The sequence below is a fragment of the Ahaetulla prasina genome, chromosome 1, assembly GCF_028640845.1.
Source record: "Ahaetulla prasina isolate Xishuangbanna chromosome 1, ASM2864084v1, whole genome shotgun sequence".
NCBI lineage: Eukaryota > Metazoa > Chordata > Lepidosauria > Squamata > Colubridae > Ahaetulla > Ahaetulla prasina.
In genome coordinates this window covers 227876406-227898753 of record NC_080539.1, presented here as the reverse complement: position 1 = coordinate 227898753, position 22348 = coordinate 227876406, and the positions used below count along the sequence as shown (strand labels likewise).

Here is a 22348-nt window from a genome sequence, read left to right as displayed (position 1 = left end):
GCCAAGACACTTCCAATTTTACGCGGGAGAAAACCCAAATAACCAAAGACCTACATATAAACACCCGCGAAAACCTCAGAAAATATATATGTATATGTATGTATATATTCTGAGGTTTTCGCGGGTGTTTATATATATATATAATAATAATATTAATGTCTTAGTAAGACCATTTGGAATACTGTATCCAGTTTTGGTCACCACAATATACAAAAGAACATTGAGCCTCTAGAAAGAATGCAGAGAAGAGCAACAAAGATGATTAGGAGACTGGAGGCTAAAACATAAAGAACGGTAGCTGGAATTTGGTATGTCAGGTTTAATAAAAATAAGAACTAAGAGTGACATGGTAGCAGTGTTCCAATATTTAAAGGGCTGCCACAAAGAAGCGAGGGGGTCAGCCTATTCTCCAAAGCTGAAGGCAAGACAAGAAGCAATGGATGGAAACTAATCAAGAAGAGAAGCTACCTAGAACTGATCAGAAATTTCCTGACAGTTAGAACAATTAATCAGTGGAACAATTTGCCTCCAGAAGTTGTGAATGCTCAACACTGGAAGTTTTTAAGATGAGATTGGACAACAATTTGTCTGAAATAGTATAGGGTTTCCTGCCTGAGTAGTGGGTTGGACTAGAAGACCTCCAGGATCCTTTCCAAATCTGTTATTTTGTTAAAGCTAAAATTAACTCAGGAAAAGTTAACCAGACTCCTTATTTGGCTATAAGAAGTATATTTTTCATAGGATGGCATTTTGGATGACAACATTGGCACTTCTCAAATCACAGTTGGTCAAACAAATACCAGAAAATTGGTATAGGAAAATTGTCTATTTTCCTCAGCTTCTATTAATAATAGAAAGTTAATTCTTCTTGCAAGTGATTATTGGAACCAATTCTAAAACTGATTTAATTTCCAGGAGGAAATAATTCCTTAACATTAAAAAATAGTATAAATCAGTGATTTGGTCTGTCCGGTAAGTTATTTTTCCAATGTTCTTAATGAGATCATTAGACACCAGGATTAAATTTTCTTCCCATATAGAACTTTGGCAATCCACCAACATTTACAGTGCTGTAATGAATCAATTCAAAACCAAAGCAAATCATACAGATGCTTTACCGCAGCCAGGAGCTAAAATATTTTCATTGACATTTAAGATTCTATTTCAGAACTCAAATGTAGAAAATAAAGACACCATATTTTATTTTTAAAATGTTATGCTATCTTTCAACATTTAATTTTGAATGCAATAATAGATAACTATGGTCAAGAGGAGAAACGTTTTAATATATTTAAAGAGATATTTTTCACAATATTTATGTGTGAAGCTACTTTAATTCCAAATGTGAATATGAACATAGATGCCCGGTAATATTTAAACATGATTAATTTTCAATTATATTGTAGGTCTTATATACACTAATTTTAGATTATGTGTTGATTGTTTTATAATTTGGAATAATCATTGCTTGCATTTTTTTTCCTTCCAATATGCTGTCATTCCATTTCACGGTGGTCTCCCATGCTCCCTTTTAATAAACTTTAAGATTAAGTGAAGTAGTGTTGCAGTTATTAATAAGAAAGAAGGAATTCCTATCAGTCATAAAAGCAAAGAACAGATTATATTCTTTCAATAAATTTACTTTAACAAGCAATACATTTAGAATTAGAATAAGAAATCCTGGATTAAGGTAAAATAAAGGTTCCCTTCGCACATACGTGCTAGTCGTTCCCGACTCCGTTTTAAAGCCGAAGAGCCAGTGATGTCCAAAGACGTCTCCGTGGTCATGTGGTCGGCATGACTTAATGCCAAAGGCATGCAGAATGCTGTTACCTTCCCATCAAAGGTGGTCCCTATTTTTTCTACTTGCATTTTTTACGTGCTTTCAAACTGCTAGGTTGGCAGAAGCTGGGACAAGTAACGTGAGCTCACCCTGTTACACAGCAGCACTAGGGATTTGAACCACTGAACTGCCGACCTTTTGATTGACAAGGTCAGTGTCTTAGCCCCTGAGCCATCGCGTCCCCCTTGAATTAAGGTGTTGTGTCTTGCCCGCTCTCACAGCAGCCGGGGCCTTCTTACCTGTTCCCGAACACGGAGAAATGTATGCCTCCCGGCCCCAGTCCTGGCTCCATGCCCAGACAAGCTGCAGAGGAGGGGGCACCTCCCGGCCCCAGCCCTGGCTCCATGCCTCGGCAAATGGAGCAGCTAGACCCCTCCCCTCCTCCACAGCATGTGAGCCTGAGGAGGGTTTATTTCCAACAGCTGCTGATTGGAGTGACCCTCGCATCAGAAGACTGGATAGGTGGAGGCAACAGAAGGAAGGGAGGGGCAGGCCTTAATGAGTGCTGAGTCATGGAGCCACACCCCATGGCCTATATAAAGGATCTGCTTTCTGGCAGTCTCTGAGTCAGGCAAAGTCGAACTTATCTTGCTGAAGTCACTTTCTGGTCTCCTGCCTGCTCTGAGGACTTTGCTAGGACTTTGGGCAGAGCTGCAGAGGCAAGCCTGATTCGGATTTCCCTGACCCAGCCGTCAGCGGAGGAGTGGGACACGACATCAGGTAGGATCTTGCAAATGAAGGCAAACATATGTGTCCCAGAATAATGTTGCAGGATACAATCTGAGTCAGTCACTGGAACCAAAGTTTTATTCTCCCAAGCTTTCAGGCTTGTGCTTGAGCCCATCCTCAGGGAACTTCTCTAAGATCCTGACTTAGGATATTCACACACCTTTTCAAGAACTAATGAGAAACTATTTGTGGGACATAGTAACGATCATAAATATGAACCAGTTGCCAAGCATCTGAATTTTGATCACGTGATCATGGGGATGCTGCAAAGGTCGTAACTGTGAAAAACGGTCATAAGTCATTTTATTCAGTGCCGTTGTAACTTTGATCAGTCACTAAAAGAACGGGTATAAGTTGAAGATTACTACTTATATAAAAACGCTCTTGTGCATCACTTACTTAAGAACATAGAAAGAATAAGAATAAGAAAGACCTCATAGTTTGTGCAAAACTCCATGTATCTGAGCTTTTTAACAGTCCGTAGAAAGCAACATGAAACATTTATAAATGAAACATGAAAGTGAAATGTTTTGGAAGTAAAATAATCTAGCAATAGCATTTAGGTTTATATACTGCCTATTGTACTTTAAAGTACTCTCTGGGTGATTTACAATGTAGAAGCATTATTTGTATATTGCCCTCAACAATCTGGGTCCTAATTTTACTGACCTTGGAAGGATGGAAGGCTGAGTCAACCTTAAGTCCCGTCAGGATCGAACTCCAGGCTGTGGGCAGTTTACCTGTAATACTGCATTACAGCCACTGCGCCTCCAGGGCTCCTCTATCTTAAAAATGGTTACTAGTAGATTTCTGAATGTTCCTATATGTATACAATTAATTAATGATTTAAAAATTATTCATTTTTGCTATTTGAAGTCTGGGCATCTTGCGCTTACAATGTATTTATTCAAACCCTATCTGAAATTTATTAGTTATTTGTAATTAAAAACATGGATTGGTATAATATATAGACAGTTCAGCAATCCAAATAGCATGTGCTGTTTAGGCAGTGGGATATATTCAGAGGATTTGATGATAATGCATATATTGAGGAATGTGGGGTCATGCCAAAAAAAATAAGTGCCGAAGAACTGTTCCTGTTGAGAGGAAATGCAGAATTTCTGTTTGGGGAGGAATCAAGGGAAGCAAAATGGCACGGTTTGGATATTTTCTTCAATCTATAAGATCAAGTTTAATGGACTGCAGAGTGTGCCTTTTATCTTTCCTAGGGCAAGGCAGCCATGCTTTCCAGACAAAACAAATATTGGGGTTTTGGTGGGAGAATAGGGATTCTTTGTGCCGTTGTGCACAGATCCAAATGATAATTGATTGGTTGAATCTGTTGCTTTGATAGAAGTTACAGAGTAGACGAAATTTTAGCTTTGTTCTTCTCCCATGCTATGCCTCGTACGCGGGAAAATACATTTTCCTGGTTCTAGCATCATGCTCATTCTTCTATGAATAGAATATGCTGGAGGTATGAAATATTTATTAATGTAAAGTGGGTTCTTTAGAACATGGGCTACTATGTTGTGGCTGTCACATAAGAGCCTTGGCTACATGCTCGTCAGCCCATTGCTGACAATTGCTAGTTTCTTGCTGCTAATAGCGGCCTGCAGCTAATTAATATAACCAAAGATGTTGCTTGACATGTTTTAGAAGAATTACTACATCCATGAAGGTACAATATTGTGATAGTTTTTCTGTAAACACTATACATTTGGGTCAAAGCATAAGCATGTCAAAAAGACTGTAATAAAGAACAAAATTACTAGTAGCACATACTATACATTTCATATTGTTTGCCTTTATTCCTCTATTTTTTCTGTGCATTATCATTAACTTACTTATTACATGAGCATTGGGATTTCTTTACCAAAGAATTTGAGACAGCAGTGCATTCAACAAAACTGAACTATGGTTTTTTAAAAAATTTAAATTAACTTTAATCTTGCAACCTGGTGCCAGTGTTTTGTCCAATGTGCGCATACGCTGCAAACATTTCGGGGTAATTTATAGTAATTTGTAGTTCATTTAGATGTTTCAATTTCTTACTTTTAGAAATTGGGTCTTACTTTGGGTCTCTTTTTTTCCTATTTTGAGTCAGACTTTACTCCTTGTGATTATAGGGACAAATCCAGGCAGTTTACCAATGATAGAAATTATGGACTTCCGGATGACGTTGCAGCGATTTCCCAGAAACCAGGGAACGGGTTTCTACATTCCCTGTGTTGTGCTGTCCCTGTTTGTGGGCTCCGATAGGAGCCAAAGCCACCTTGTAGGGGTGGCAAAGCTAAGGAGGGGTGTCCTGAGAGGTCGCAGGAGAGATTGCAACTCTCCTGCTGAACCCTGGGCTTTTTTCCCTCTATGCCATGGCGAGGAGAAGCGGCAGCCTAAAGATAGCTGCCACGAAGCTGGGACAGTCAAGAAACACCTAAGAACTATACTGAAGCAGAATTGGTGAACTGTGTTTGGAGCTGGGTGAGAAGAATCCTTTTTATTTAAAACTCAACCCCAAAAGAATATCCAGGAAAAGAGAGGCTCACTGCTATTTTTAAAAGCAGTGATTTAACATTTTGAGAAGAATTTCAAAATTGAAGGAAAAAGAATCAAAGGGAGAAAGGCAAAAATCTTTAAAAATACAGAAAATTGGATTTCTAAATTGGACAGGTGTTATTTTGGATAGGCATTTCAAAATGCTAGAACCATTTACTTAAAAAACTAACATCATATTTAAATTTTGGATTGTTACCATTAAAATCGGATAAAACTGGTTAATATTGAATTTTGTTTTAAGAGTGCCCCCTGCTGACAAAAGGAAGGCATAACACATTCTGAAAATTCTGGAAATACTTGGCTATTGGAGATTTAAATGTGAGAATAAGAAATAGATTATTATTAAGTGATCTCTGAAGGCTGTAACACAAGACTGAATTTATAGAGGTACTTATGAAGGTTCAGGAAAAAAAATTGGAACTATTCAGAGGAATAGGTCGATCAGCTTTGGGATATAAAGATTTATGAATATTGAACTTTTTAAGAAGTGACTTTACGTTTGAATATCTGATTTTTGGATTATTGGACAAAAGAGGGACAAAATAAAACTAAACAAGGTGCTCCACCAGCAAGAAATGAGTGGAATTTGGGAAGAAATGGCATCAGAAATTCAAAGTATTAAGGTTACTTAGATAAGAAGATACAAGGAGATTATGAATAAAATGCAGAATATAGATGGAGAGCTGGAAAACATGATACAAAGGAAAAGACCAAGATGCCCAGGAAGAGGAGGAGCCAATTGAAAGAGTAGATAAAAAAACAGAACAGAAAAACCAACAAATAAAACAAGATGGCAAGAAGGAGATAACAACAAAAACAATAATGACTGATGAAATAAGATGAGGGGAGAGTATTTTAAGGGAATCAAAAAAGGAACTGCAGTTACAGGAAGACTTTTTTGGAAGAAAGATAGGGCCAAGAGTAGATATTTTGAAAATTAGACAGAGAAGAGAAATTAGGCAGAGAAATTAGGCAGAGAAGAGAGAAATGTTTAAAATGATTGGTCAAGATGTGGAAGCAGATAGAGATAAAGATCCAAGAGAGGAATATGGGAGGTAAGCTAAGAAACCAACAATTAAAGCTTTAAAGCAGGCAAGAGATGATGGATAAAAAGGGAATATTTTTAAATATAATAGTGGCATAATTAAAAGTTAGAATAGGGATGGAAACTAGAGAGAGGGAGATTAATGGAATACACATTTTTATATAATAAGGTGAAGTAATAACAAGAGAGGAAATTAGAACTTAAACGATGGTATTAAGTTTGCTTGAATAATATGGTGATTGGCATAAAAATAACATACTGAAATATTGAATAACTAAATAATGGAAGCTTATAACTTAAAATAAATATGTGTATTATTATTAGAACTATATAAGCTTGCTAAATGTAAAAAATATGATTAATAATATTTTATTTGGATTAAAAAGGAATGAAACAGAATATGGTGATTGGCATAAAAATAACATATTGAAATATTGAATAACTAAATAATGAAAGATGATAACATAAATATGTGTATTATTACTAGAACTATATAAGCTTGTCAAACATAGTAAATATGATGAATATTATTTTATTTGTACTAAAATGTATGACACTCAGGTGCCACACTGTTAACGCATTGGTATGTTTGTAAAAAAATAAAAAACTTTAAAAAAATGATAGAAAATATTTGTGGCTCGGATGGCAGATATTGGTGGTGGTTTGTTCTCTGAGCTTGCTGTATAGCTTCCGAATGTTTTGCCACCAGACTAGGTGGCATACTCAGTGGGACATCGGTTGAAACGTCTTTTTTCAGTTCACTGCTTCTATTGATCTCATGTGGTTACGTGGTCAGTGAGTCATGTGACCGGCTGGTCATTATGTGTGAAAGTCAGCAAGTGAAGAGGGGCTCAGTGCTGTCTCTATAACCTCCACTATAATCTATAGCCATCCACAATGACCTTTACACATAATGACCTTTACACACGACAAGTGTTGTGCCTGTGCCCCTCGAGCCGGGCCCCCTGCCAGAAAGTGACTTGGAAAGTGAGGGGGAAGGGCCATCAGGACTTACCTCGGGAGCACCGGCTTCCCTGGCTCAGCTCCAGGAGCCAGAGGCAGGCCAGGTGGAGAAGATAACGAGGCCTCCGTCCCCTGACTCTTTCCCCCCCAGGCCACGCCTCCAGACCCAGCTGATGGCAATCAGGCCTGGCTGGACCCTAGGTTTCGTAGGCAAGTGAGGCGGGAACAACAGAAGCAGGGATGGGGCAGGCCTAGAAGTGCTGAGTCATGGAGCCACACCCCACAGGATATAAAACCAGCAAGGGCTGCTATGCCTCTTCGTAGCAGGCAAATCAACTGCTTAACTAGAGCTGAAGTACTGTTTGTTCCTGGGTGACTCATCGGCATCAAGGGAGATAACAGAGTCACTTGGCAGATGCTCGCTAGTTTGCTGCCAGAGCTGATAGTGCTGGCTAATTAAGCCATCGCTCGGACGGAGGCGAAGGGGGACAGAACAACAAGCCACATGGCATGACCAGCCGGTCACATGACTCGTCAACCACATGACCTCACCAAATCAATAAAAGTGGTGAAGAATTGAAGACGCTTCAACCGGAGTACCGCTGAGGATGTCACCTCGTCTGGTGACGATAAGTTCGGAAACTAAACGTAGAACAAACCACCATCAACATCTAGATAATTTCCTTGGCAATATTTTTGGAAATAACTTGCTATTACCTTCTTTTTCCTAGGAATAAAAAAGAATGACTGGATCAAAGTCTTCCATGACCAGAGTAGGACTCAGGTTTCCCCAATGCTAGACTAGCACCTAAATTATTTAGCTAATTACCAGAAGACCAAAGACAATTCCCTGGAATTTCAGTATCTCAGTATCCCTTACATCAATGTTTCTACTTAAAATACACACCAGGTTACTTAATTGCCTAGTAATGTTTTGTCTGTACAATATAATTCTCCAAAGCATATCATTGCAAAAATGTCTATTCGTAATGAAGCAATTTGGAAAGCAATAAAGTAATTTTAATCTAAATATATATTTTAACCTTAAACTACTTACAGTTGCACCAGTTTCTTTCTTGAACTTTTGATCACTTTGTCTGTCCAGCTGCATCAATTATCCAAAAAATCAAAAATGCCTTTTTTACAAAGATTGCCCTTGATCTACCAGAAGATCTAAACTTGAAAGGGGAAAAGAATAAAATAGATGTTTTGCAGACCTTTGTGTCAACAAATCATTGGAATTTGACATCCCAAAGAGAAGGAGAGGAAATCTTGATGAGATAAGCCTTGTTAAGATTGTTGGTCTGTGTTGCCACTTTCTCAAAGTCTGTGTAGCTGCTGATTCAGATTCCATGTGAGAATTATATATTATAGTATGTCACAGAAGTGAGTACATCCCCTCACATTTTGTAAGTATTCAAGTATATCTTTTCATGTGACAGCACTGAAGAAATGACACTTGGCTACAATGTAAAGTAGTGAGTATACAGCTTGTATAACAGTGTAAATGTGCTGTCCCCTCAAAATAACACAACACACAGCCATTACTGTATAAACTACTGGCAACAAAAGTGAGTACACCCCTAAATGATAATGTCCAAATGGGGCCCAAGAAGCCTTTTCCCCTCCCTGATGTCAGGTGACGCATTAGTGTTACAAGGTCTCAGGTGTGAAGGGGGAGCAGGTGTGTTAAATTTGGTGTTGTCGCTCTCACTCTCTCATACTGGTCACTGGAAGTTCAACATGGCAGCTCATGTCAATGAACTCTCTGAGGATCTGAAAAAATGAATTGTTGCTCTACATAAAGATGGCCTAGGCCAGTGATGGCTAACCTTTTTGCCATCACGTGTCAAAAGCGGGGGAGTGTTTGTGAGGGGGGTCACATGCTCATGTGCCCACACCCATAATTCTATGTACCTCGCCCCCCACGCACAACCCCCCCCGTACTTATTTTATTTTATTTTATTTATTTCGATTTTTATACCGCCCTTCTCCCGAAGGACTCAGGGCGGTGTACAGCCAAGTAAAAATACAGTATATACAGATTAAAAGAAATTAAAAGAAAACATATTATATTGTGGCCGAAAATTTTAAAAAGTTTAAAATCTTAAAATATAAATAACCCCAATAAAAATTTAATCCAGTCCCGCTTGAATAAATAGGTGCGTTTTCAGCTCACGGCGAAAAGACCGAAGATCAGGCACTTGACGTAAACCTGGGGGAAGTTCATTCCAAAGCGTAGGAGCTCCGACAGAGAAGGCCCTTCCCCTGGGGGCCGCCAACCGACATTGCTTGGCGGACAGCACCCTGAGAAGGCCCTCTCTGTGTGAGCGTACGGGTCGGTGGGAGGCAAAAGGTAACAGCAGGCGGTCCCGTAAGTACCCGGGTCCTAAGCCATGGAGCGCTTTAAAGGTGGTAACCAGAATCTTGAAGCGCACCCGAAAGACTACAGGAAGCCAGTGCAAACTGCGCAGGATTGGTGTTACCCGCGCAGCTGCGTTCTGGACTAGCTGCAGCCTCCGGGTGCACCTCAAGGGCAGCCCCATGTAGAGAGCATTGCAATAGTCCAGGCGGGAAGCACTTCCCCCGCTTTTGGCATGCAATAGCATGGTGGGCCCAGTAGGCCTGTTTTTTGCTCTCCCCAGGCTCCAGAGCCTCTCTTGGAGCCTGGGGAGAGCAAAAAATGGGCCTTCCCCTCCCCCACCAGGCCCTGCAGAGGCAGGAAACAGACTATTTTCCTACTTTCGGGTGCGCGCCAGAGCTGAGCTCACATGCCCACTGATATGGCTCCACGTGCCATCTGTGGCACGCGTGCCTTAGGTTCGCCATCACGGGCCTAGGCTATAAGAAGATTGCCAAGACCCTGAAACTAAGCTGCAGCATGGTGGCTGCGTGTTGTGTTATTTTGAGGGGACAGCACATTTACATTGTTATACAAGTTGTATACTCACTACTTTACATTGTGGCCAAGCATCATTTGTTCAGTGTTGTCACATGAAAAGATATATTTAAATATTTACAAAATGTGAGGGGGTGTACTCACTTCTGTGACATACTGTATATTATTACATTACATTACATTACATTACATTACATTATATTAATAATTATTTTTTTTTGCTGTTCTGTTAAGGTTTTCTTTTCTTCTTTCTAAAAGGGGAATACAGCAACAGCAAAACAAATTCTGATTTTCCAGTACAGTGCTGTAATTTTTCCGTATGGATCATATATACAATTCTGCTCTGGAGTTGTAGAAGTATCTGAAGGGACGCGCAAAGTTCAAATGGTTAATCTGTGGCAGGCACACAAAAAAATGGTTTGAACAAAAAAGGAACTGCAGTGTCAATTTTGATTGCGATCTCATTAGAGTTTTCTTACATTTCTTGATAATTTGAACAGTCAATGTATGTGTACTTGACATGATCGGTCAACTAAATATATGGAGATGTAAACTGGGGTGTTGGCTGGTAAGGGAAAGCAAAATCCTATCATTACTGATAGTTTAATTTTAATTTTTGAGTAAGAGCTTGTTTCTATCACAGAAGATCTGAAAGCACAACAGGATGATAGGGAAACAGAAATATCCTCCTTAATTCCTCTTGGGAATTAGGTATAATTAATTCCTCTTGGGATACTTGCTTGTACACACCAGGATTTCCATTATGAATGAATTTCTTCCTATAAGGACACCCATGAGAGTATTCATGCAATCAAGGTAGAAAAGTAAATGTTGATAACATCTAGCATTGCTTTGAACTTCCTGCGGACTTACTGAAATCAAAGCTCGTCCAGTTAAATCTGTGTAACTGTTGTCTAGACAGAGGTTTTCCTTTCTGAAGAAAACAGAATGGCTGAAGCTTTTCTTCTTCACGGCAATCAAAGATTTCCCTTGATTGTTATTTTTAGCTGGAAGCACTTTGTTTTATCCAAGTTCTGAGAAATTTGCTATCAATAGATGAAGAATTGGACAGTTGTTTGGTAAGGTCTGGAAGTAAAATCCCATGAGCTCTGTAGCTGCTGTGTTAAATCTTTTAAGGGGATTTCATGTTGGTGTGGTAATAAAGATTCTGAGCTACCAGGGATCTGTGAGTTCTAGTCCTGCCATAGGCATGAAACCATCTGCGTGACCTTGGGCCAGTCGCTTTCTCTTAGCCCCAGGAAGCAGACAGTGGCAAATCATTTCTGAAAAACCTTGTTAAGAAAACTGCAAGTTCCAATCCAGGCAGTTTCGGGGAGTCAACAAAGACAGGCATGCATGTGCGCATACACGCACACACGTACAAACTCACACTCTTTATATGGCTTTTCCTATTTCCTTCCTTTCATATACCCTTTTTCTACTGTTCTGGGTAGAGTTAAAAAATGTGCCGATTTAATTCCACAGTTGTTTCAGAATAGCTTATCAGGGCAAGAAATATTTGCAGCAGTAACGTACTATACTTTGTCTACATCACTGTTATTGAACATATTCATTTGTCAAATAGGAGCTGCATCAGAGTATTGCAATGTGGGGGGTTTCTGTTTGAAGTTCCAGCAAGCCCACATCATACTCCCTCTCTTTCTCTCAAATAATTGATTCTGTACCCACGATGTATCTGTAATGGACTTCTTAAGATCCAGGAAAGGGGACGGCAGTTTGCAAAATATTAAGGATCAGGACATCAGGGAAATCATCAGCATCTTCTCCATTGCTGCAGTCTGGAAGAGGATTGAGGAATCCCAGCCCATATAAACTTAACTGATAAATGGGTTGCAAAAGTATGCGTAAACGGTTTCTAAGATTCTGTAACCGAGTCCTGTTTTTCCTTTCAATTATACATCTCTGGGAGAATCTAACCTTTTGGGCTGTAAGAAATTGCTAAAGGCTTGACAGCACAATCCATTTTACTGATCTGTTGGTTTCTAATTCTCTCTGGTTATTTTTTCCCCTTAAAGGTCCATTTCCTCCCCACCTCTTTTTATAAATTGTATATCACAGTCATATGGATAGACCTCAGCCTTAGAATAATCTGGAAAGGAAGTTTCATTCTTCTCTCTCTAAAAAGATGGAAGCTGGATAGAATTGTGAGATAGTCGGTATAGTGTAATACAGAATGCACTGGTTGCATTACCAGCTTGAGTAGTGGAAAATTTGAACCAGTTAAAAATGGAGTCCAAAATAGACAATTTCTATTTAAGGGCCGGTTTAGCTCACGCTGGTAAAAGCCTGTTATTAAGAACACAGTAGCCTGCAATTACTGCAGGTTCGAGCCCGGCCCAAGGTTGACTCAGCCTTCCATCCTTTATAAGGTAGGTAAAATGAGGACCCAGATTGTTGGGGGGGCAATAAGTTGACTTTGTAAAAAATATACAAATAGAATGAGACTATTGCCTTATACACTGTAAGCCGCCCTGAGTCTTCGGAGAAGGGCGGGGTATAAATGTAAACAAAACAAAAAAAATTTCAACAATGCGTTAGCAATGGTATAATGGTGATAGTTAAGCTCAGATAACAGGTTCATTCAGAACAGCTTCTCCTGATTTGTTGTTACCTAGATATAGTTAATTTTCTCATGATCTCCAATGATCACTGATTATTTTAGTAGGCACTGAGATCGAGCGACTGATAATTTAAGATCTCTCCACCAGCACATTCTCCTTGGCTGCTTTAATAAAATAAAATCAACAAACAAAGAACCTTTGAGACTTGACTCTCCAAAATCTCCAAAATATTTGACTGTAGCATCAGGTATACAGTATGAATAACTAAATTTTGCCAATAAGCGTGTGCCAATCATTAATAAAATAAAAGTTTTATCCATTTCTTTTAGTGCGTTCCATTTCAGCTATATGGAGATGTGATTCCTTCTGCTGATCTTACATTATGTACTTTGATCTCCCCTGTTTGATTAGCATGTTTAGAGCAGATCGGATTCCTGAAGAACCCTGTTTGCAAGCATTCTTTTTCAGACAAATGTTAGACAAGAGCTGGTAGGTTTGTGTAGCGGTGTCACCTTTAATCTTACATGACTCTAATATGTGTCTGCATGATTATGGCAAGGATAACATTGAGATCATGGAATGTACTGTGAGAATGAACTGTTATAAATTGTTTGGTATGATTTCCCCAAAGCTGGGTATTTCTCAAATTCTGATTTTCAGATCAACTGCTAATTCCAACTTTTCATGAAATGTAGGTTTGAAAGTCAGAATCCACAAGCAAAATTAAAAAAAAGCCCCGTAGCTTATGGATTCCAGATTTCAAAAAAAAAAAAATGTAACCAAAGCGATGAGAACCATGCAGAATGATTAAAAACACGTATTTATGTTTTTTTAATATCTTCTTTTGCAGCTGTTATGTCAAGAAGCCAAGAAGGACCGGGAGAGATGGGAAAAGCAGTTCTCATTCCCAAGGATGATCAGGAAAAAATGAAAGAGCTTTTTAAAATCAACCAATTTAATCTTATGGCTAGTGACATGATCGCATTCAACCGAAGTTTGCCTGATGTAAGATTAGAAGGGTGAGTTGATATATAGATCTTGGCACTTAAATGCTTTATTTATATTTCCATATGTGGTTATACTATACAGAAATCAATCCATTTGATTTCCGAGGGGCTGAGGGAGATGAAACGCCGGAGAAGACGCCTGGAGAGCACCTGGAGGTCCAGTCGCTCCGAAACTGATCGGACACTAGTTAGGTCCTATTCTAGGACCTACCTAGTGGCAATGAGGGAAGCGAGGCGTTCCTACGCCTCCACCCTCATTGCGTCGGCAGATAACCGCCCGGCCGCCCTGTTTCGGGTCACCCGCTCTCTCCTACATCAGGAGGTGCGGATGACCTTTGCAGGACGAGCCGAGGAGTTTAGCGGTTATCTATACGATAAAATCGCTCAGCTGAGGGACGGTCTGGATCGAATTTGGGATGATCCAAGCGAGGGAGAGGAGGCACGTCTTGTTGAGTCCATTTGGGATGAGTTTGACCCTGTGGCTCCCGAGGACGTGGACAGGTTGTTGGGGAGGCTTCACGGCACGACATGTTTACTGGACCCGTGCCCTTCCTGGCTGGTACTGGCCACTCAGGAGGTGACACGAGGCTGGCTCCAGAGGATTATCAACGCTTCTTTGTTGGAAGGGGTTTTCCCTGCCGCCTTGAAAGAGGTGGTGGTGAGACCCCTCCTTAAGAAGCCCTCCCTGGACCCAGCTATTTTGGGTAATTATCATCCAGTCTCCAACCTTCGCTTTGTTGCGAAGGTTGTAGAGAGTGCGCGTGTAGAGAGTGGCACGACAGCTACCCCAATACCTGGATGAAGACGTCTATCTAGACCCGTTCCAGTCCGGCTTCCGACCCGGATACAGCACGGAGACAGCTTTGGTCGCATTGGTGGATGATCTCTGGAGGGCTCGGGACAGGGGTTATTCCTCTGCCCTGGTCCTATTAGACCTCTCAGCGGCGTTCGATACCATCGACCATGGTATCTTGCTGCGCGGTTGGGGGATTGGGAGTGGGAGGCACGGTATATCGGTGGTTCTCCTCCTATCTCTCTGACCGGTCGCAGACGGTGTTGGCAGGGGGGCAGAGGTCGGCCGCGAGGGGCCTCACTTGTGGGGTCCCTCAGGGGTCGATTCTCTCGCCCCTTCTGTTCAACATCTACATGAAGCCGTTGGGTGAGATCATCAGTGGTTTCGGGTGAGATACCAGCAATGCGCTGATGACACTCAGCTGTACTCTTCCCCCTCGGACCACCCCAATGAAGTTGTTGAAGTGCTGTCCCGGTGTTTGGAAGCCGTACGGGTCTGGATGGGGAGAAACAGGCTCAAGCTTAATCCCTCCAAGACGGAGTGGCTGTGGATGCCGGCACCCCGATTCAGTCAGCTGCAGCCGCGGCTGGCTGTTGGTGGCGAGTTATTGGCCCCAAAGGATAGGGTGCGCAACTTAGGTGTCCTCCTGGACGATCGGCTGTCGTTTGAAGATCATTTGACGGCCGTCTCCAGGGGGGCCTTCCACCAGGTTCGCCTGGTTCGGCAGTTGCGCTCTTCCTTGATCGGGAGGCCTTATGCACGGTCACTCATCGCTCGTTACCTCTCGCTTGGATTACTGTAATGCTCTCTACATGGGGCTCCCCTTGAAGTGCGCTCGGAGGCTTCAGTTAGTCCAGAATGCAGCTGCGCGGGTTATAGAGGGAGCTACACGTAGCTCCCATGTAACACCGATCCTGCGCAGGCTGCACTGGCTGCCTGTGGCTTTCCGAGTGCACTTTAAGGTGTTGGTAATGACCTTTAAAGCGCTCCATGGCTTAGGACCTGGGTACTTACGGGACCGCCTGCTGCTACCACATGCCTCCCACCGACCCGTACGCTCCCATAGAGAGGGACTCCTCAGGGTGCCGTCCGCCAAACAATGCCGGCTGGCGGCCCCCAGGGGAAGGGCCTTCTCTGTGGGGGCACCCACACTCTGGAATGAGCTTCCCCCCGGGTTACGTCAAATACCTGACCTCCGGACATTTCGTCGCGAACTAAAAACACATCTTTTTATTCGCGCGGGGCTGGCTTAAATTAGTTTTAAGGGGAAATTTTATTAATTTTAAATGGGGTTTTTAGTATGGAAAATTTTAATTTCAGGCTAATTTAATAAGTTTTTAAAAGGTATTTTAATTTGTATATTGTGTTGTTTTTACTTTTGCCTGTACACCGCCCTGAGTCCTTCGGGAGAAGGGCGGTATAAAAATTAAATAAAATAAAATAAAATAAATAAATAAATAAATTTGAGCTCACTGGGAATTCTGGGCAATCATGCTGTGAAATGCTACGTAAGTGCCTTGAACTTCATAGTTGTGGTACTGGCATCTTTACCATGTATGAATCATGATATATAGATAGGTGGGGAATGACATGAGCTGGTATCAAAACCTGGTTTGAATCTTGTACCACAAGAAACAAAGGAGTCCTGAATGAATCCTGAATCCAAGCACTAGATTGCCAGATAGAAATTGCTAGTATGTCTGGCGGGTGGGTGGGTGGGTGGGAAGCAAGCATTAGGCATAAGACTGAAGTTGCTCGGAGAAATGCATATATGCAGGTATAAAAGCTAGATAAACTCAGGAATATACGTTGTTTATAGAATTGTGGCAGACAGGCTGTCTTATAGGAGATAAAGAAACCTGTAGGGAAATTATTGATGGAAATGAATGTAAATATTTCATATGGATTCGGAGTGCAGTGCAGGTATACAGAACTGAAAATGGTAATGAGAATGTGTGTTGATTATGTAAACTGATGGGGGGACAGGGGGAGACAGCTTCTGGTTGGTATGCTCTGTACTTTGTGCTTCATTGGCACAATGATAGAATGCAGATAAGTACCTAGACTTTGTTGAATAGTTCGAAGAGAAAATAGATATAGGCGAACAATATCTCTAAATTTAACCCACCTGTCAGTGTTTTACTATATATTTGAAGGATGTCTACGGAGATTCTCAGTCATCCAGATCATAGTTGTCCCAAAGGTGCTTTTTCAAGAGGCAGCTGAAGAAGCTTCTTGGATGAGAAGTGAAACATCTTCAAAGAAAAACCAGAAAGTCCAGTTGCCTCTTGAAAAAGCACCTTTGGGATATTTGAAGGTTGCTTTGTGAAAAATGATTTGAATGCCTTCAGTTTTGAAGTCTTCCTGCTCCAAGCTCTGTGGTTGACATAATGGCCTTGTCTCTTCTGATGCTTTTCACTTAGAATTGGCCACTACTACAAAAGTTGCAAGTTTCCATGCTTTTCATATTAAGAAATGCTACTTCTCCTCCTGCGGCTTTTACAATGGTGGAATCTCTGCATTTGCACTGTAACTGTTCTAAATACAGAAAATCATTACTGAAACATTACTGAACATAAATGTTTATAGAATAAGGAGATGGTTACGCTGAACAGCAGCGATACTAAAAATATATTTGAACAATATAATGTGAAATCCAAGACCAATTTATGTAAAATGATGAGTCCGTGTGTATCAGTATTGTCAAGCAAAGCAATAACACTCTTTGTTCATATTGATATTCTTATATAAGATCAAAGTACTTGATCACATTCATAGCTCTTGAGCTTGGTAAACAGCTAACAGACAAATAAAGAAAAATACAGAGTCCTCAGTTATAGTCATTCCTTTTCTAAACAGTTTTTAAACAGCTTTTTCAAAATGGGACGTGGTGGCTCAGTGGCTAAGACGCTGAGCTTGTTGATCAGAAAGGTCGGCAGTTCAGCAGTTCGACTACCTAGTGCCGTGTAATGGAGTGAGCTCCCGTTACTTGCCCCAGCTTCTGCCAATCTAGCAGTTCAAAAGCATGTAAAAATGCAAGTAGAAAAATAGGGACCACCTTTGGTGGGAAGGTAACAGCGTTCCGTGCACATTTGGCATTTAGTCATGCTGGCCACATGACCACGAAGACATCTTCAGACAGCGCAGGCTCTTCAGCTTAGAAACGGAGATGAGTACCACCCCCTAGAGTCGGGAATGACTAGCACGTATGTGCGAGAGGAACTTTTACCTTTACCTTAAACAGCTTTACCCTGGGGTAACCAACTGATGGCATATAGTAGCCATTTTTTACATTTTAGTATGAACATAATAAAAAACAGGATTTAAAGAATGAAAGATAAAAATGTGTGATGGTTACCTTTCATATTATCCCAGATACTTTGTGGCAGAAAGCTGATATCCTGGTTTCTGTCCATGTTATATTTCTTTTTTTGATCCATGTTTTGATGTTTCCAAAACCAGGTATTGGGATATTGTTCAGTTAGGTAGAGATGGATTTGCCAGATGGAAGGTTTTTCTGGATCTGAAATGCCTTCACCCAAAAAGTGGTTGAAGCCTCTGAGAAACATGCTTGTGGAACTGTTTCAGCAGTTGTGGCTGTTTTGTATATGGGAAATTATAATTTTTTATGCTTCATGTTTCTCCTTTTTTAAAAATTTAAAATTACAATTAAAAAATAAAGTAATGCAAACTAAAAAGAAAAAAAAATAGAAAATGTAAAAAAGAAAAAAGAAACAAAAATAGAAAAGAAGGGAAAAAATAAGAATATAATAAAGAAAAACAAGAATATAAAGAGATCACTTTCTCCTTCATTACATGTCCAAACAACTTGCTACCTTCTCTTAAAATATATATATATAAAAAGATCTCTTCTTCCCATGTCCCCTTATCTGTAAACAAATAATATCCTAGAATTTGAGTTCTTTTCATTTTGTTCTTGTCCCTTCTGAGCTTTGACAAGCCTCTTTTGTAAATGCAATATAGAAAGTTATTCAAGTCACTCTTGGTTTATTATTTTCTATGTTCCTTTTGATTATTGGACACCAGCCAATTTCATTTATGGGTCCAGTGTGATATGTTTTTCTATATCATTGTAGCCTGTCATTTTTAAATCCACTTTCAGATCAATCTCACTTTTATCCAGTAAAACCTGTACCTCTTTCATAACACCTTTTAAACAGTCTGTCTATAGAAGCAGACACTATTAAAACTAACTTCTATGTCCATTGTTCAAAAATATCCTTCAATGTGTCCAATGTTAAAATACTGTTTCCCTGAAAATAAGACCCAACTGGAAAATAAGTCCTAGCATGATTTTTTCAGGATGCTCGTAATATAAGCCCTACCCCCAAAATAAGCCCCAGTTAAATTTGTCAGCCAGATGGATGCTTTTACTACCATATTTTCCCCAAAATAAGACCTAACCAGAAAATAAGCCCTAATGCGTCTTTTGGAGCAAAAATTAATAAAAGACCCAGTCTTATTTTTGGGAAAGCATGGTATTATGCTCCATTCTGGGTTAGTAAGACAGAAGACACTTCAGTTTAAGTGTTCTCAAATTATAATTGTTTTATTAGTCATAGTTTTAATTGTAATTCTGTTTTAATTCTGTTCCTGAATTGTAATTCCAACTCTGTTATTCATTTAATAGTAATAGAAAGAAAATCATTTTTTCATGGGAAGGATTAGTCCATTTGTAACTTTTCAAAAGTTCTCAACACCCTTTTTTCCTGTTTATTTCAAAAGAATTTTATAAGTCATTAAAACTTGTATTTAAAACTTCTTTCACTAAGGGTTGAAAGAAACTATCCTGGTCCTGCAAAATTTATCTACCATATTCAAAGGTTCCTTAATAGCTGAAAAGCAATTAACAAGCAATTTCTGAAAGCAGTTAGAAAACAATTGTGTTCTTTTGAAGATGCCAATTACACTTGAGCAGAAAGATCGTCTTCCAGAGCTCTAAACTTCTAAACTTGCTGCAGACTGTTGTCTTTTGGTCTCTTCATAAGGAACAACTGTCTGGAGCAGGGATCTTCAATCATGGCAGCTTTAAAACTTGGGGACTTCAACTCTCAGAGTTCCTCAGCCAGAAAGCTAGCTGAGCAGGGGCTTGGACTAGAAGACCTCTAAGATCCCTTCTGGGAGTTGAAGTCCACAAGTCTTAAAGTTGCCAAGGTTGGAGACCTCTGGTCTGGAGCACTTGTGGACAATCTCAGTTCCTCTCTTTGTCCAGCTCTTCATTCTGCTTCAGTCATCGACACCATTAAAATCTGAGCTTTCCTCTGTTCACCATTTCTTTCCCCAAAATCCCCAGGAATTTCTTTCTTTTTCAGTTTTTCTGTTTTTTAAACTGTACGCCACCAGAGTAGTTCTGAAGACAGCCAGCTTCTAATATTAATGTAATTTATTTGGTTTTATCTTAGTGTGATATATGAATTTAGGCAATACAATTGCAAATCTTCATTTATGGCTTAATATTATATATGAAGCAGGCCACTATCATAACATGGTTATTTGACTTCCAAATTCTGATTAAAATAAACTATGAAAGGTGAAGCCAACCACTGCAAACAGATAAATAGTAAACTGTATAGCATTAAACATATTAGCACCATCTGATTATTTATTTGAAGCTTTTTATCCCATCTTTCAGATGTTTAGGTGTTTTTGTCTCCAAAAGTTAGTCTTTTAAATAAAGATTAAATGCTGTAATAAAAGTTACGCAATCCTTAATACAAGGTTTTTAAAGACCTGTGATTGGAAAGAAGAGACTTCCACTTAATCCACCCAGAGTTTGATCTGAGTGGGTAGTTACTGTATATAAATGTAATAAATAAATAAATCCCTTTCTTTTAATAGAAATTCTCCCTTAGGTGCTGTAGAAAACACACAATACAATATATATGAAAGAAATATAAAATGAGATTAAATGACAATGTGGGGAGGGACTGTTGAGAAACAGGCTAACTGATTGTGTAACAGAATAAAATTATCCGAACTTTAAAGTTTAAAATGGCTTAATTGGGCTTGTCGAGGGTCTGTATATAAAATTCCACAATGTGCATGTTATTACTACATTGTATCATGCAAATGTTGAGTGGATCTACATTCTGTCACCATAAATCGAGAGGTCAATTGAGACTCTCTTTACTTAAATGGTCAGAAGATTATGAGAAATGAGCCAAGAAGTCACAAAATAATAAAACAGGTTCCTTGCTTAGTATCTGGTGTCAGTTTAATATTCTTGTCTTCTTACATAGTGACAGGTTCAAGGGCAGAAATACAGGCTTTGTCTTCTCTAGGAAAAGATCTGTGATGTTATGTAAATAAACATTCACTTAATTATAAAGTATATCAAAAGAGCTGTTGTATTTCCAAAGGGCAACTAAACATCAAGTGTGTGTCAGTTCTGAATAAAACAAAGCAAACAACAAATAAAGGCATCTGCTATCAAGTTCACAGTGCCATGCCACTGTTTTTTTTTCCTTTCCAGAAATGTGCTATCTGGCAAAGTATTGGTTTCAATCCCTATTCCATGCCATGGCGTTCGTCATTAAAGGAAATTCTTCTATTACTTTTTTTTTTTTTTTTGTTTACATTTATACCCCGCCCTTCTCCGAAGACTCAGGGCGGCTTACAGTGTATAAGGCAATAGTCTCATTCTATTTGTATATTTTTTACAAAGTCAACTTATTGCCCCCCCAACAATCTGGGTCCTCATTTTACCTACCTTATAAAGGATGGAAGGCTGAGTCAACCTTGGGCCGGGCTCGAACCTGCAGTAATTGCAGGCTTTGTGTTCTTAATAACAGGCTGTTCTTAATAACAGGCCTTACCAGCCTGCGCCATTCACCGGCCCTTACTTACTAACTCGCCTAGGGACAAATTATGCACCAACCAGCCAGATGTAGTATTCAGCAGGTTCTGACCAGTTCTGGAGAACCGATAGCAGAAATTTTGAGTAGTTCGGAGAACCGGTAAATACCACCTCTGACTGGCCCCGCCCCCATTTATTCTTTGCCTCCCGAGTTCCAGCTGATTGGGAGGAAATGGGGATTTTGCAGTAACCTTCCCCTGAAGTGGGGAAGGAATGGAGATTTTACAGTATCCTTCCCCTGCCACGCCCACCAAGCCATGCCACACCCACCAAGCCACGCCCACAGAACTGGTAGTAAAAAAATTGGAATCCCACCACTTGCAACCATCCCTGAATATTGCCAACAGAACTTCCATTTTCTCTTCTTCATTTGCAAGATAGGAATAATTAACTATCTTATACAGGTAGTCCTCAACTTACAACAGTTCGTTTAGTGACTGTTCGAAGTTACAACGGCACTGAGAAAAGTGACTTATGACCATTTTTCACACTTATGACCATTGCAGCATTCCCATAGTCGCATGATTTACATTTGGATGCTTGACAACTGACTCATATTTATGGCGGTCGCAGTGTCCCAGGGTCACAGGATCCCCTTTTGTGACCTTCTGACAAGCAAAGTCAATGGGGAAGCCAGATACACTTAACAACTGTGGCAAGAAAATTTGTAAAATTGGGCAACACTCACTTAACAAATTTTTCACTTACCCAACATAAATTCTGGGCTCCATTGTGGTCGTAAGTCGAGGGCTACCTGTATGCATTTCAGAAGCACCATTTAAAACTATAATGATTATTTCCAGCCTAGGATTGCGACAACCAGGAACCAGTCCATAGGCCGTACCAATAAAGTGTTTGAAGATGTGGCATAATGTAGGAATCATTTAAGTTTTTCCCCTCCAAAATCGGACTTTCAAAAAAGTTAATGACTGTAATAAAAGTCATGCAATCCTTATTACAGGGCTTTTAAAGAACTGCATTTGGAAAGGAGGCACTTCCATTATTTCCTCCCCGACCCCTTTTTAAATCCTCCCTATGTGTTGGGAGAAAGTTG

At 40.0% G+C, this 22348-nt stretch overlaps 1 protein-coding gene across 1 annotated transcript in view; it reads left to right on the top strand.

Annotated features, from left to right (window-relative positions):
- The window catches only part of GALNT13 (polypeptide N-acetylgalactosaminyltransferase 13), a 248906-nt gene that overhangs the window by 76288 nt on the left and 150270 nt on the right, over positions 1 to 22348 (top strand). The window contains 1 exon segment of the mRNA XM_058192641.1: positions 13468 to 13636. Within this exon segment, the coding sequence (XP_058048624.1) occupies positions 13468 to 13636 (169 nt within the window).